This window comes from Chelonia mydas, chromosome 6 (genome assembly GCF_015237465.2).
Source record: "Chelonia mydas isolate rCheMyd1 chromosome 6, rCheMyd1.pri.v2, whole genome shotgun sequence".
Lineage (NCBI taxonomy): Eukaryota > Metazoa > Chordata > Testudines > Cheloniidae > Chelonia > Chelonia mydas.
The window spans coordinates 69376403-69390883 of NC_051246.2; the positions used below are offsets into that span (position 1 = coordinate 69376403).

The following is a 14481-nucleotide window of genomic DNA, read 5'->3' on the forward strand; positions in this document are numbered from 1 at the left end:
TATATGTTCTTTACCTTGTATGCGTTAAAATAAGGTGTAGCAGCCTGTGATTCCTTTATAGCAGTGGTGGCCAAACCGTGGCTTGCGAGCCACATGAAGCTCTTACAGTTAAAGTAACGCTTCTGGAGCCCCCCCTCCCATTCTCCGCCTACCAGACTGGGGTCAGAGGGAGCTCAGGGCTTCTGCAGTGGGGTGGTGGGGCTAGGGGACAACTAGAGACAACTGGTGCTTCTCTCCCCACAACAGCTTGAGTCACACCCCTCCGTGCAGCTCCCAGGTGTTAGCTCCGCATGGAGAGGCAGTGACAAACAGCTGGGAGCTGCAGGAAGGGGCCGCTGCTTTAGCTGCATGGGGAGAGGCAGCCGCTATTTTGCTGCGGCTCTCCCTGCAGCTCCCAGCTGTTTGCCCCTGCCTCTCCCTAGGATCCTCGCTTGCCAGCTCCAGCAGCTGCCATGCAGGGAGGGGGTCTGGCAGCAGCATGTGACCAAGTGGGGCCAGCAAACCCTGGTAAAAATCTGGGGTCACATTCCCCCCCGCCCCCCAGCGTGTTGCTTCTGGCTTCTGCCTAGTGGGGGGGGGGGGCGGGGAAGGTCTCGGCGCTGCAAGAAGGTTGGGGTATTGGATTACATATATTTTTACACCTTAATTGCACTGACTTAGTCTCATTTACATCTACTGATTGACTTGTGTATTCATCATCACATTACAAAGGACCTCTGAATTTCTCCTATGGTGTGTAGCAGACTATACTAAATATGCACAAGCTTGTAACCTTAGATGTTAGCCGGTAAGAGTAAGAAGGTACTATTAGCTTTTTATTTTAGTCTTACTCTGCGTTATCTGTAAAACCTTAGAAATTTGAAAAGTAACACCCTTGTTCCTGGTATCTCTCCTTTTTCTATTTAGTAAAGAAACACTCCTCTTCTCCCCACACTATCGCTAAGAGTGGAGAATTTTTTCACATGGTAGCATCATCACTGATGTTTGCGTAGTACTGGAAATAAAGTAGCTGCTGCAACACCAGTAGAAGGAGCTCAAATTTTTTGCTGGTGCTAAGACAATGATGGGTTTTGGAAATGACAGAAATTAATTTTGTGATGATGAAATATTTTGTGGCTTTTTTTTTTTTTTTTTTTTTTTAATGATTAAGCATTTTGAATCCAGATAAACCTCCCCATTAGTTCAAATGTGGAGCCCAAAGTACTACACAGTTTATAAATTTCCTATTGTTGGGTGAATTGGTTAACCAATGTTTGCATCTAGCAAATGTGAGTGCAGTCAAATCTATTTCACATAAGGTAGAATTGAAACAGCTTAACATAAGCATTAATGTAATGTAAACACCTAGAACGTGCTGTTGATTATGATAATTTTAGTACTGAAATGACAAAGACCAGCCCAAATTTTAATCTCACTGTACTGCTGGTATTGTAACAGCGTAATTCAGAGCACAGGGACATCCCGCATTTACCTAAATCTCATCTTTGTTTGCCCTCTAGCCCCCACATAAAGATTGTGTAAAGTGGGAGTGACAGGTTTCTCTGACTGATAGGTTTCTGGGTTCTGTTGATCTTGTGGTCAGCACTCTAATGGCAAGCCTAATACGATCATTTCAGGGAAAAGGGTCATTGGGATAGGGGAAGGAACCCACTTTTTATTGACTTGTTAGCACCATGAAAATTGTGGGACTTTGAGTTTGTCTCCTTCATGCTAGGACATCACTTGGGTCTTGTCAGATGCCCTGATCCCTCTGACCATTCCCTGTCCACGCTGTCAACCTTGTCCCAGTCCTCAAACCCACTTACTCAGCAATACTCAGATATGAGTGAGGAAACTCTTGACAGATCTGGGTTCTGTTCCAGCTTCTGTAAAGCGGGCAGATAGTGAAGAAGCCTCACTATCAGCAACTTTTTTCTATAAAGAAGAGATTTATATGGATGGCTCCTTGTCTCCCTTCCTAATGACATTGGCAGTTTCCCCTCCACACACCAGAATCTTTTTACTCAGCACACGCTACTCTCCTGATTGAGAAGTGCTTCTGTATGTGTTCTACCCAACACTGCACTAGCGAGTTGTAGTAGGAAGTCAGTGTTCTTGCACGAGTGGGTAGGGAAACAGCCATGGGTCTCCACGCCTCTAGCTCCAGGTCTCCATATGGAAACTCTGAACACTTCTGAATGACAGCCATTGCAGATCCTTAATCCTTGGCCACAAGGAAGTTAGACTCGCAGGCAACCTACTCCTACTTGTACCACTGGGACAAGCTCCAGAACAGACTTCATGCCAATGTGGAGTATCGTTCCCTGTCCATGCCAGAACATGCCCGGGGATCCCCTGTCACACCAAGGGTCGGATTGTGGGGAGCAGCTAGTGTAGTGTAGCTAGGAGGTGATGGAGAGTTTTCCCTATGCAAGGAGAATTCTCTGCTGACTAGCTCCAGCCATTTGAAAGCCAAGCAGTGCAAGATAGCCTTAGCAGCCCAGAGAATTTTTTAACGACTGAAATCAAGTTTTATATCCTTGCATCTACAACTCTCCTATCCTTTGAATGATATGCAGTATCTGCTGGGAGAGCTATTGAATGATATAACCTCCTCCCACTGAATAAGTAACTCAAAAGACTTGTATGATCTCTTCTGAAACGAAGTGATCCATGTAACACATACCATCTAATCCATACACACACACACATTACCAGAGAAAGTGGATCCAAGGACAGCTATGAGATTCTGCAGTATATCCTTGTGGGCAGAGCTATGCTCCTTTGCATGATAGATTCGGTTGGCTTCCTGCCACAAATGACCTATAATCTCTTCGAGTTTCAGCAGTTTCTGGGTCACCAAGTCCTTTTGGCTTAGCCTGGAAATCTGGATAAAAAATGTGGAACAGGAGACCAGTTAGTCTGATGATAAGTCTTCAAATTCTTAATTGCAAAATTCGACTTGAGTGGCAGGAGCAATTTTGGGGGGGCAGGCAAATAGCAATTAGTTTTTTCCATTATTAATCACAGTAAAGGGGTGAACAAGCATATTTTTTGGCTGGACTGTTAAATCTTGCAAGGTTATTTTCATTAAGTCCTGGAGCCAGCAACTTGTGAGTAAGCACAGTGGATAGTTCTGAGTATCTTTTGTGAAAGTGTGAGCACCACATTTTCTTGCCCATAAGAAACTCAGTTGCTCAATCAGAAAAATAAAAGTATATTAAATATGGGACAGAGGGCTGCTATAGTTGCCACGCCCTACAAGGAAAATCCACGAATGATAGGTTTTTTGCTCATTTGGATGGAAAAGCTAATTATGTAAGGCTCCATATATTGCACAGGAAACTAGATACAAGTTTTGGCATACTGGGCCGCAGACTGGAATTTCTGGAGCAGCTCCAGATTAAATTAACAAGAATGTCCATTCAAAACATAACATGAAAATAAATTAAAACACATTGCTGTCATCCTTCTATTGTTTAGATATTAATTTCAGTTTTTTGCTTGGTCCTTAATTTTTCAATAAGCAAAAAGTGTTTGTATTGCCAAAGCACAGCTGCTTTGTAGAAATTGTTAGGGGGAGCTGTGTAGGGGACAACTGGGGGTTTTGACACTTTGGAGATTATGGAATAAGCACACTGGCACTTCTGCAATAACATCCTGCTAGACTGTGATACACTAAGGCTATCTCTACACTGGCACTTTTGTTAGTAAAACTTTTGTTGGTCGGGGTGTGAAAAAACACACACCCCTGACCGACAAAAGTTTCACGATAAAAGTGCCGGTGTGGACAGCGCTCTGTCGGCGGGAGACACTCTCCTGCTGACATTGCTACTGCCACTCATTGGGGTGGTTTAATTATGCAGGCGAGAGAGCTCTCTCCCGCTGGCATCGAATGGCTACACAGGAGACTTTAGAGTAGCACAGCTGCAGTGATACAGCTGTGCCACTGTAAAGTCTGCAGTGTAGACATAACCTTAGTGAGAGGGAGAGAGAATATGACTCTAGCCTGGTGGTCAAGGCAGGCGCCTGGGAGACTCAGAATCTAGTTCCCCTACTCCTATGACTCTATAATGATTTACACAATGAGGGAAGCCCTGTAACAGAATATCTCAGTGGCTAGCGCACCCTCCTGAAAGATGTGGCAGACTCCTGTTCAAATCCTCTCTCCTCTGGTGGAGGTGGGAAATGAACCTGGGTTTCCTACATCCCGGGGAGTGCTCTAACTACTACTGGGCTGAAAGTTATAAGATGGACACCACCATTGCTGCCTACCGGATCAAAGCCCACAGGGGAGATACGCATTCCTCTGCCTATCTGGTTAGCTAGGAGATAGGATGCCTAGTGAGGTAGCAGTGTGCACGCCCAAAGACAGCTGGGGAACTTTTACAATGAGTTTAGATGCATACAGGGTTAGGCAGCGGCTGAGCAGGGGTTTGGTGGATCACGGTGGCACCAAAAACTGAGACTTAGGTGCCTAAATCTGGGGTTTAGGTGCCAAGTCCCTTCATGGATCTGGGCATTACTCCCCACTTAGTCTTGTTGACTTCTATAGACCTACTTATGCTGTAAGTGCAAGGTACTGTTCAGCATGGGTAAATTTATCACAATCTGGCCCAAACCATTCAGCAGTGAAACAGCCAAAAAAATCGTCATTTAAATGGTCAGCTTGAGGTTTCAGAGTCAATACCCTAATGAGATGAATGGGGCAGCTCAGACTTTTCTTAGAGCTATTTGTACAGGATGACTACAGACCCAGGAAGACAACACTGCATTGGGTACATTCAGTTGATGTTTGGAAGGTTTTCATTGCAAGTTCAGATTTTAGAACACATCTGCAGAATACAGCAGTGGTGTAGCTAGGAGTGGAAATCTGGGTGGGCCCCAACTTTCGGGTGCACAGGCAATGACACACTGTGCTAGCTCAGCTTCTCCCCTGACACCACCCCCTCTTCCTAGCCCTGGTGCCCCCAGACACAGGGCTTCACCTGCTGAGCTGGGCACGTGCATGGGGCGGCTCAGAAAATGGCAAGGCAGAGCTGCCGAAGCGTAGATTTCTGAAGGGCAGGCGCATAGCTCCGCCCTGGATTTCAGGTGTCCCAGTGACTCTCTGGACCGCTGTGGCAGCACCAAACCCCTACTCAGATTTGGGTGGGCCTGGATGCTGAGTGGGTGGGCCGTGGCTCACCTAGCCCCACCTGTGGCTATGCCCCAGGGGGAAAAGATGGAATGATGAAGTACAGCCACATATTACACAGGGCCCTGAATATATGCTGGACTACATATAACTAGGAGAAAGCATTATTTGACAATTTAAAAAGAATCCCCATTTTTAAGGAGGAAAATGAGAAATATTTTATATTCAGTTCTTTCTGAATGTGGTTGTGCCTAACGTTAGATAGAATGCTGTATAGTGCACATAGTATGAGTGATCACATGCACCTGGGACAGAGACTTGAAATTCTTCTCTGTGCTGACTTCTCCCTGAAGCAATACTTACTATTCCAATTCTGAGAAGCGGTCAGTAAATTAATCCAAGGCTGCAGTGTGATATGATGATAAAAAAAGGCCAATGCAGTCTTGAGCTGCAGATGCTGGGGCATTATGTCACAGTGAGACTTTATCCACGTTAGATCTTATTCCCCCGCCTAAGTGATGTCATTTACTATCTCTTGACCAAGCTCTAATGCAGGAGTGGCCAACCTGAGCCTGAGAAGGAGCCAGAATTCACCAATGTACATTGCCAAAGAGCCACAGTAATATGTCAGCAGCCCCCTAACTGCTCCCCCAACCCGCTCACAGTGCCTCCCACCCACTGGCAGCCCCACTGAGCAGCACCTCTCCCTCCCTCCCCGCACCTCCCAATCAGCTGTCTAGTGGCGTGCAGGAGGCTTGGGGGGCGGGGCGGGGGAAGAAGCGAGGGTACTGCAGACTCAGGGGAGGGGGCGGGAAGGGGTGGAGTGGGGGCAGGGCCTGTGGCAGAGCCAGGGGTTGAGCAGTGAGTACCCCCTGGCAAATTGGAAAGTTGGCGCCTGTAGCTCTAGCCCCAGAGTCGGTGCCTATACAAGGAGCCGCATATTAACTTCTGAAGAGCCACATGTGGCTCCGGAGCCACAGGTTGGCCACCCCATGGAACATCCATCCTCTAGCTGAGATGGTGACACCTCCTTCCCCTCAAATTTATTAGCTGTGTGTCTGGGGGAGAGAGATCAGCTGCCTTCTAACCATCTCTAAATATGAAGTTGTATTCCCCTATCTTCCAACCAAAAGCCCTGACCACATTTCCTCTATGAGCTGGGCTCTCGATGTCTCTTCACCTCATTCTTGATCTTCTGAATCATTTCCTGTTCCTCTGTATGTTGAAAATTGAAAATCTTCACAGCTTTATTCATTTCCCTAAACAGAAGTGATAAAAGACTTGTTACTTATGCACAGCAGAAGTTTGAAGAAAAAGCAAGAGCCACAAAAAGCAATGTAGTTAACATGCTACCTGGGAACCAGCCAAGTCTTCCAATCTGTGCTGCCTTCTCTCATTTGCCTCACATATACATGTGAAGTGGTACAAGCAGCAGCTATCACTGTGACCTGATGAAGGAAGGGATAGTGTTCCCACATTGGCATGGGTTGGCCCACCAGTTGGTCCAGGCTTCAGAGGATTGGCTGGGGAGCGAGTACAGAATTGCATAGAGGTAGTAGATGAGTGAGGGGAGCAAGGAGGTAAGATAACCAGCGTTAATGATTTGTTAAGTGCTGCTAGAAGAGTGTTAGTAACTGAATACATATATATTTAAAAATGTGATTTAACAAACATATTTAAGGATCCCCCCTCTCTTTGCATTGGTACTGAAGCAAAGCCATAGCATGTTAGGGGACATGATGCTGGGGCACACTTTCAGATGAGAAGTAAAACTGATGATCTTGACCACTTGTGGCCCTGATCTCAGTTACCATAGGTATAGCTATGGTGTAACTATTGAAGCCAACAGAGTCACACTAATGTAAAACTGGCATCAATGAAAACAGAATAGGACCCTGGTCTTTAATGATCTGATAGCATCTTTTGTCAGCACAACTTAATAGAGAGATTTTCCTATACTTACCTTCCTGTTTGGGCCCTCAGAACATACCAGTGACTACTGTGACAATCATTTATATGCAAAAAAAATCAATATTGGGAAAATCTTTTTTGCTTCATTTAATGTTGGACAAAGACAATAGCTGACACCATATGACTTGCCCACTCTCCCCAAACCACTAGCATGTGCTCCATGGACCACAGTTCAAGAATCATGGAATTGGGGTATTGATAGTCTGTCTCCCTTGAGAAGTTATGTTCAAATAGAAAAGTCTGCCCAATCCTCCCTACTTTAGTAAGACATCCAACATCAAGTGTGGAATGGGCTGGGCAAGCTGAGTGAGAGGAGGGATTTAATTATGGTACCCATGGAACTATCTCCAGAAGTCTTGGCAGATATTGAGTCTAAGAGCTTCATGAAGTGGATACGGGGAGTTGGAATAGTGGTGTGACAGAACACTTGTGCCTCCTTCAATCTTCCCCCAACCCCAGGGGGCAAATGTCAGCTGCTTTGAAAGGTAGGTTTTAGAGACAGTAAGAGAAGCGTTAATGTGGGGGTCACTAAATTAGTCTTTAGAAACCCCTTAGCAATTGACTAAAGGAGCATCTTGGGAGGAAATTATATGTTGCACCATCCCTGCTATGTTGTGAGCATGCAGGGTTTATTAGGAAAGAAAGCAGCATCCCTCAGAAGGAAGGAGAGCACACTGCATATGCTTAGAGCCCTGGGGAGTATCCACTGACAAAAGCGTAATGAGAGAGGGGCTTTATTTTGCCCCGAGCATGTTTTCCTTTTGGAGCCTAGCTACTTACTCTCTGACCATCTCATCTGGCTCCAGAATCAACCTCTCCAATAAGATGGCCCGAACACTTTCATCCTGCAGCTGGAGGGTGACGATGCTACGACAGGCCTCTCTTCGTACTCCAGGTTCCTCCTCATGATGAACAGCCCAAAGAAGATGATGTTTCAGCTGGGGGGTCACATGGCCTATTTGGCCCAGTGCTGCCATAAAAGGGGAAATCAAGCGCTTTTCTTTGTTTGAATTTTTTCATGCCGGGGTTTGGTTGTGTTAACGGATGTGCTTCTTTCTATTTATTGGGATTGCTAATGGCTTCCTGCTTGTGGAATCTTAGGAACAAAGCATTTGTCAAACAGGGCAGAAGAAACCTCCAACAAGTAGCTAACAGATCATGCTACAGACAAACGTTAAAAAACAAAAACAAAAAAAACCCCAATGTGCTTTGTCAATTGTGCAGTGTTGCTTGGGAAAGGGGAAGAGGTGGGGATTCTTTGCTTACCTCTGTAGCAACTAGCTTATATCCTGAAGCATGGAATTTGATTACACCTATTTTAGCCTTACACCCACCTACAAATATCACCATCATAATGTTATCCCATTCTTTTTAGAAATCCAGTCACAGTTTGATGTGTTCACATTCTATGGTATCAAAATCTTCAAGAATCTAGGGTGCTGAAAGTAACATTTAAAAACATTTGTTCTAAATTTATTGCTTTCTAATTTTAAATTGAGTGGCTGCCTATGAGAAGGAAGTTCTAAGACAGTAATACAATATGTAAATAATAGGCTGCTGAGATACAGAAAAATGAGGTGTTCGGGGATATGTAAAATACACCATTTTGACATTAAGTATAGTGGTCAAAAGGCTCAGCATCCTCCATGTCTAAAAATTGCATCTAGTGCAACCATAACATCATAGCTGTGTTATGTATTCCCCAGAGAGGAAGGATTTTCCAGTGGTTAGGGCACTAGCCTGGGATTCAGGAGATCTGGGTTCAATTGCTTGCTCTGCCACAGACTTTGTGTCTAACTTTGAGCAAGATACTTAGCCTCTCTGTGTCTGTGTTGTGAGGATAAATACATTCAATATTGTGAGGCACTCAGACACTACGGTAATGGGGGATCACTACTTAGGACAGACAGATGTATGCACCCCAAATCACCACCAGCCCATGGAAAAACCCAAAGTTATCCTGGAATTGTCCTCTCTGGTTTGAAGGATTGTACATTTTTGTTCCCTCATAACTCTATGGATCTAGTGGGGGGCCACATAAGGAAGGGACCCTGCTTCAGTGTGAAAATAGGAGGAGTTTGCCTGCAGGGTCTGCTGCTGCTGCTCTTCTGGCTCCCTCTCCCTGGCAGCTGCCATTGCCCCAGGGTGATATGCTTTTGATGGCTGGAGTTAGATAATCTGCAGCACTGAAGATTAACTGAAGTGTTGTTGTTTTTTTTAAAGGTTTGTGGGCTCATCTTGTATCTAACTGTAGTGACCTGCAGTAAATCCAACTTGCACTCTACATCACACAAATGTATGTATCATCATGGCCAAAGGATTGGGTGCAATCTTCTAACTAGCCTGAGGTGGAAGAAGGCATTTTTTGCAGCTGTAGCTCTTTGAGCCTCTGGTATCAATAAGGAGCCCGAGGCTGCAAACTGATTTGAAAATCTAGTGGCAGACAGCCTCAATAGAGGGGGATGGGATACTAACTCTTCAAAATGTTTCCTTCTTCCATGCAATATCACCTCCATCGTGCCTGGGTTCAGCTTCAGCCAGCTGCCTTTTAGCCAGGCACTGGGATAGTTGGTGTTATTTGAATCCAGGTGAAGATGTAGAGCATGGTTCTTTCTGTGTATTGTTGGCATTTGAGACCTGAGACATAGATCCTCATGCTTCCCCTCTTGGCTTCATGTAATGATGAAAAAAGAGAGGACTGGGGAATAGAACTCTGAGGAACCCGACAGGTGAGCATTCTAGAAATGGAGGAATAATCACACATCACCATTTTCTGGGAGGTGTCTGGAACAAAGGGAAGCCACACAAGCTCTCTTTGTCTGTTTCCCCATCTACAATATGGAGATAGTACTTGTTGTAGGGTTGCAAGACTTAATGAATGTTTGTTGTGTACATTAAGGATTTGGGCCTTAAAGGTATTTAAGTTCCTAACTTCCATGGACTTTGATGGAAGTTAGGAGCCTAACTACCTTTGAGGATCTGGGCCAAAGCTCCGCAGAGGAAAGCGGAGATAAAAATATAAAGGATATTATCATTCATATGATTTTTTTAGACTGATGCTTTCTGGCCCTGGCACATGCACAGTTCAGAATTCTCAGCCAGCAATAATATTGCTTCCTCAAGTCAATGTATTTTTAAAAACCAAAATAAATCTACCCAAGTCTTCTTGTGATGTTCTAAACCACTTAAAAACTTTCACAGAAGGGAGAGAGGGAGGATGCAAAGCAGATTGAGTTCATTTAGTGAACTGGACCCTGATACTTAAATATTGGTTATTAAGGAATCTGGAGAATTGGAAGGATTGTTCCTCTTAGTGGATTGAGAAGTGTGGGGGTACCACTGTGCCCCATTTGCAAATCCACCAGTGAAGAAGCTTTTTCTCCTGGTATGAGATCCATGGAAGTAGTTACATTTAAAATGTTAAAAGCTACTATTTGCTGGCCATGTAGCAGAGGTTCAGAATTTGTGTACTTTGTTAGACTAATATTCTATTTCAAAGATGCTGCTGTAGTATTTCTATTACCGTTAGAATTGTTGTCTGTTCACATGTGCCATGTCTGACATTAAAGTTGCAAATTTTGAAACCTTAAATATTATTTAAAAAACTAAAATATTAAAATCCTCACAATAAACAAAAAATATCCTATTAAAGCAACAAGTCTTCACCAACTAACTACAATACCTCTGATGGCAAAAGCCTTGATTTTCCAATGAGGGTCAGTCTGCATCATCTTAAAGAGGCACGTTAGCACCTGAGGTGGAAGGATATAGCTGTTAGGAGATATTATCATCATGCTTTATTATTTATATAGGATCATATAAATGTGTGATACTATACAGGATGTGACCCACACCAAATAATGAACAAGTCACTGTCCTAAAGAGCTAACAGCCTGAAGGCACAAGTGAAAACAATACCGGACAGAACACACATACAGTCATACAGGGTAGAGATGGTGATTTGGAGAGAAGAGCCAGAAGACCCCTCCAAATGGGTTGTATTCCAGGGGCATACCAGGTTTGTGTTCATGAGGGATGGCGAACAGTGTGACCTCATGAATGTTTTAATTTCTACAGGCAGTCACTTATTCTAGTAAAAGCCCGCATGGCCCTCCAGATCCGGCACTGCTTCCTGCAGAATCCAGTACCTGCCTGGACAGTGCTAGAATTACCAGTCTGGTTTATTTTCCCTGTTTTAATTTGCAACTGAAGGCTACCACCTGCATTTGATTTTACAGCGGGTCACACACATACTGTACCGAGAGCCTCACTTCCAGGCTTCTGCGCCAGGTTCCAACCAGGGACTGCAGAAGTGAATGCAAACCTGAAAAAATGATGATTCTAAAAGTTAATCAAACTTTTCCAAGCCTTGAAGAAGTTCCCGTTTGATTAGTGTGCTGGGTGAAGGTTTGTGTAGGTGGGGTGAGAGGAGGCAGTTCTTTTTGGCACAAAGAGATTCATTGTCCACTAGATCCATTTTATGTACCTGTGGGCAGATTCCCAGCATGCATATTCAGAACCAATATTTTGGAGATACATGGTTTTCTCTACTCCATATGGGAGGAAATATTCACAACCCACAATAATTTGACTCTTTAGCACCCTCAGTCCCCATCATTTTGTAAGCTAGAAGCCTGCATCCCAAGAAAGGGGAAAAAATTCATAGGCAGGAGTTGGAGACCAAGCTGGATGAGCAAGCATCTCAGAGAGGTGATTAAGAAAAAGGTGAAAGCATACAGGGAGTGGAAGATGGGAGGGATCAGCAAGGAAGGCTACCTTATTGAGGTCAGAACATGTAGGGATAAAGCGAGACAGGCTAAAAGTCAAGTAGAGTTGGATCTTGCAAAGGGAATTAAAACCAATAGTAAAAGGTTCTATAGCCATATAAATAAGAAGAAAACAAAGAAAGAAGAAGTGGGACCACTAAACACTGAGGATGGAGTGGAGGTTAAGGATAATCTAGGCATGGCCCAATATCTAAACAAATACTTTGCCTCAGTCTTTAACAAGGCTAATGAGGAGCTTAGGGATAATGGTAGGACGACAAATGGGAGTGAGGATATGGAGGTAGATATTACCACATCCGAGGTAGAAGCCAAATTTGAACAGCTTAATGGGACTAAATCGGGGGGCCCGGATAATCTTCATCCAAGAATATTAAAGGAACTGGCTCATGAAATTGCAAGCCCATTAGCAAGAATTTTTAATGAATCTGTAAACTCAGATGATTGGAGAATTGCTAACATAGTTCCTATTTTTAAGAAACGGAAAAAAAGTGATCCGGGTAACTACAGGCCTGTTAGTTTGACATCTGTAGTATGCAAGGTCTTGGAAAAAATTTTGAAGGAGAAAGTAGTTAAGGACATTGAGGTCAACGGTAAATGGGACAAAATACAACATGGTTTTACAAAAGGTAGATCATGCCAAACCAACCTGATCTCCTTCTTTGAGAAAGTAACAGATTTTTTTAGACAAAGGAAACGCAGTGGCTCTAATTTACCTAGATTTCAGTAAGGCATTTGATACCGTGCCACATGGGGAATTATTAGTTAAATTGGAAAGATGGGGATCAATATGAAAATTGAAAGGTGGATAAGGAATTGGTTAACAGGGAGACTACAGCGGGTCATATTGAAAGGTGAACTGTCAGGCTGGAGGGAGGTCACCAGAGGAGTTCCTCAGGGATTGTTTTTGGGACCAATCTTATTTAATCTTTTTATTACTGACTCGGCACAAAAAGTGGGTGTGCGCTAATAAAGTTTGCAGACGATACAAAGCTGGGAGGTATTGCCAATTTAGAGAAGGACCGGGATATCATACAGGGGGATCTGGATGACCTTGTAAACTGGAGTAATAGTAATAGGATGAAATTTAATAGTGAGAAGTGTCAGGTCATGCATTTAGGGATTAATAACAAGAATTTTAGTTATAAGCTGGGGATGCATCAATTAGAAGTAACGGAGGAGGAGAAGGATCTTGGAGTATTGGTTGATCACAGGATGACTATGAGCCGCCAATGTGATGTGGCCATGAAAAAAGCTAATGCAGTCTTGGGATGCATTAGGCAAGGTATTTCCAGTAGAGATAAGGAGGTTTTAGTACGGTTATACAAGGCACTGGTGAGACTTCACCTGGAATACTGTGTGCAGTTCTGGTCTCCCATGTTTAAGAAGGATGAATTCAAACTGGAACAGGTACAGAGAAGGGCTACTAGGATGATCCGAGGAATGGAAAACCTGTCTTATGAAAGGAGACTCAAGGAGCTTGGCTTGTTTAGCCTAACCAAAAGAAGGTTGCAGGGAGATATGATTGCTCTCTATAAATATATCAGAGGGATAAATACTGGGGAGGGAGAGGAATTATTTAAGCTCAGTACCAATGTGCACACAAGAACAAATGGATATAAACTGGTCATCGGGAAGTTTAGACTTGAAATTAGATGAAGGTTTCTAACCATCAGAGGAGTGAAGTTTTGGAATAGCCTTCCAAGGGAAGCAGTGGGGGCAAAAGATCTATCTGGCTTTAAGATTAGACTCGATAAGTTTATGGAGGAGATGGTATGATGGGATAACACGATATTGGCAATTAATTGATCTTTAAATATTCATGGTAAATAGGCCCAATGGCCTGTGATGGGATGTTAGATGGGGTGGGATCTGAGTTACTACAGAGTGAATCTTGCCCATATGCTCAGGGTTCAGCTGATCGCCATATTTGGGGTCGGGAAGGAATTTTCCTCCAGGGCAGATTGGAAGAGGCCCTGGAGGTTTTCCGCCTTCCTCTGTAGCATGGGGCACGGGTCATTTGCTGGAGGATTCTCTGCTCCTTGAAGTCTTTAAGCCATGATTTGAGCACTTCAATAGCTCAGACATAGGTGAGAGGTTTATTGCAGGAGTAGGTGGGTGAGACTCTGTGGCCTGCATTATGCAGGAGGTCAGACTAGATGACCATAATGGTCCCTTCTGACCTTAATATCTATGAATCAAAAGTGAGTGATGCACATAAGTACATCCCATCTTGAACAAGGGAACACAGAAATTAGAATTAGCATTAATAAAGGAAAGAAATCTTTTTTTCCTTTGGGTTCAGGATCTTTATCAGGCTTTTTTATTTTTATTTTTATTTTTAAACACTCCTACTTACCATTTCATCTTTGATCCTGAGTGCTCCAGCGGTAAGGCAAGCTTCTCTCCGGACTGCAACAAAGTCATTGGAGAAGCACTGAAGGAAGCCCGGAAGCAACTTCGCTGTCATAAGCCGTAGCCAGCCAATCAATGAGAGCGCTTCCACCTTCATCCGGCAATCTCCTCTGTTCAGCTTCACCCTGAGAGCGCAAAGGAGTTTTAAATAGGCAACTGCTGGGCCTGGTCTGCATGGTCCAGACAGATGCACAC

General features: G+C 44.0%; 1 protein-coding gene across 1 annotated transcript in view; it reads right to left on the bottom strand.

Annotated features, from left to right (window-relative positions):
- HEATR4 (HEAT repeat containing 4) overlaps window positions 1-14481 on the bottom strand; it is a 63955-nt gene that overhangs the window by 8022 nt on the left and 41452 nt on the right. The window contains exons 11-15 of the mRNA XM_043548680.1: window positions 14231-14411; window positions 10770-10839; window positions 7868-8057; window positions 6297-6375; window positions 2695-2866 (exon numbers count right to left, since the gene is read on the bottom strand). Of these exons, the coding sequence (XP_043404615.1) occupies window positions 2695-2866; window positions 6297-6375; window positions 7868-8057; window positions 10770-10839; window positions 14231-14411 (692 nt within the window). The remainder of the gene's footprint in view (window positions 1-2694; window positions 2867-6296; window positions 6376-7867; window positions 8058-10769; window positions 10840-14230; window positions 14412-14481) is intronic.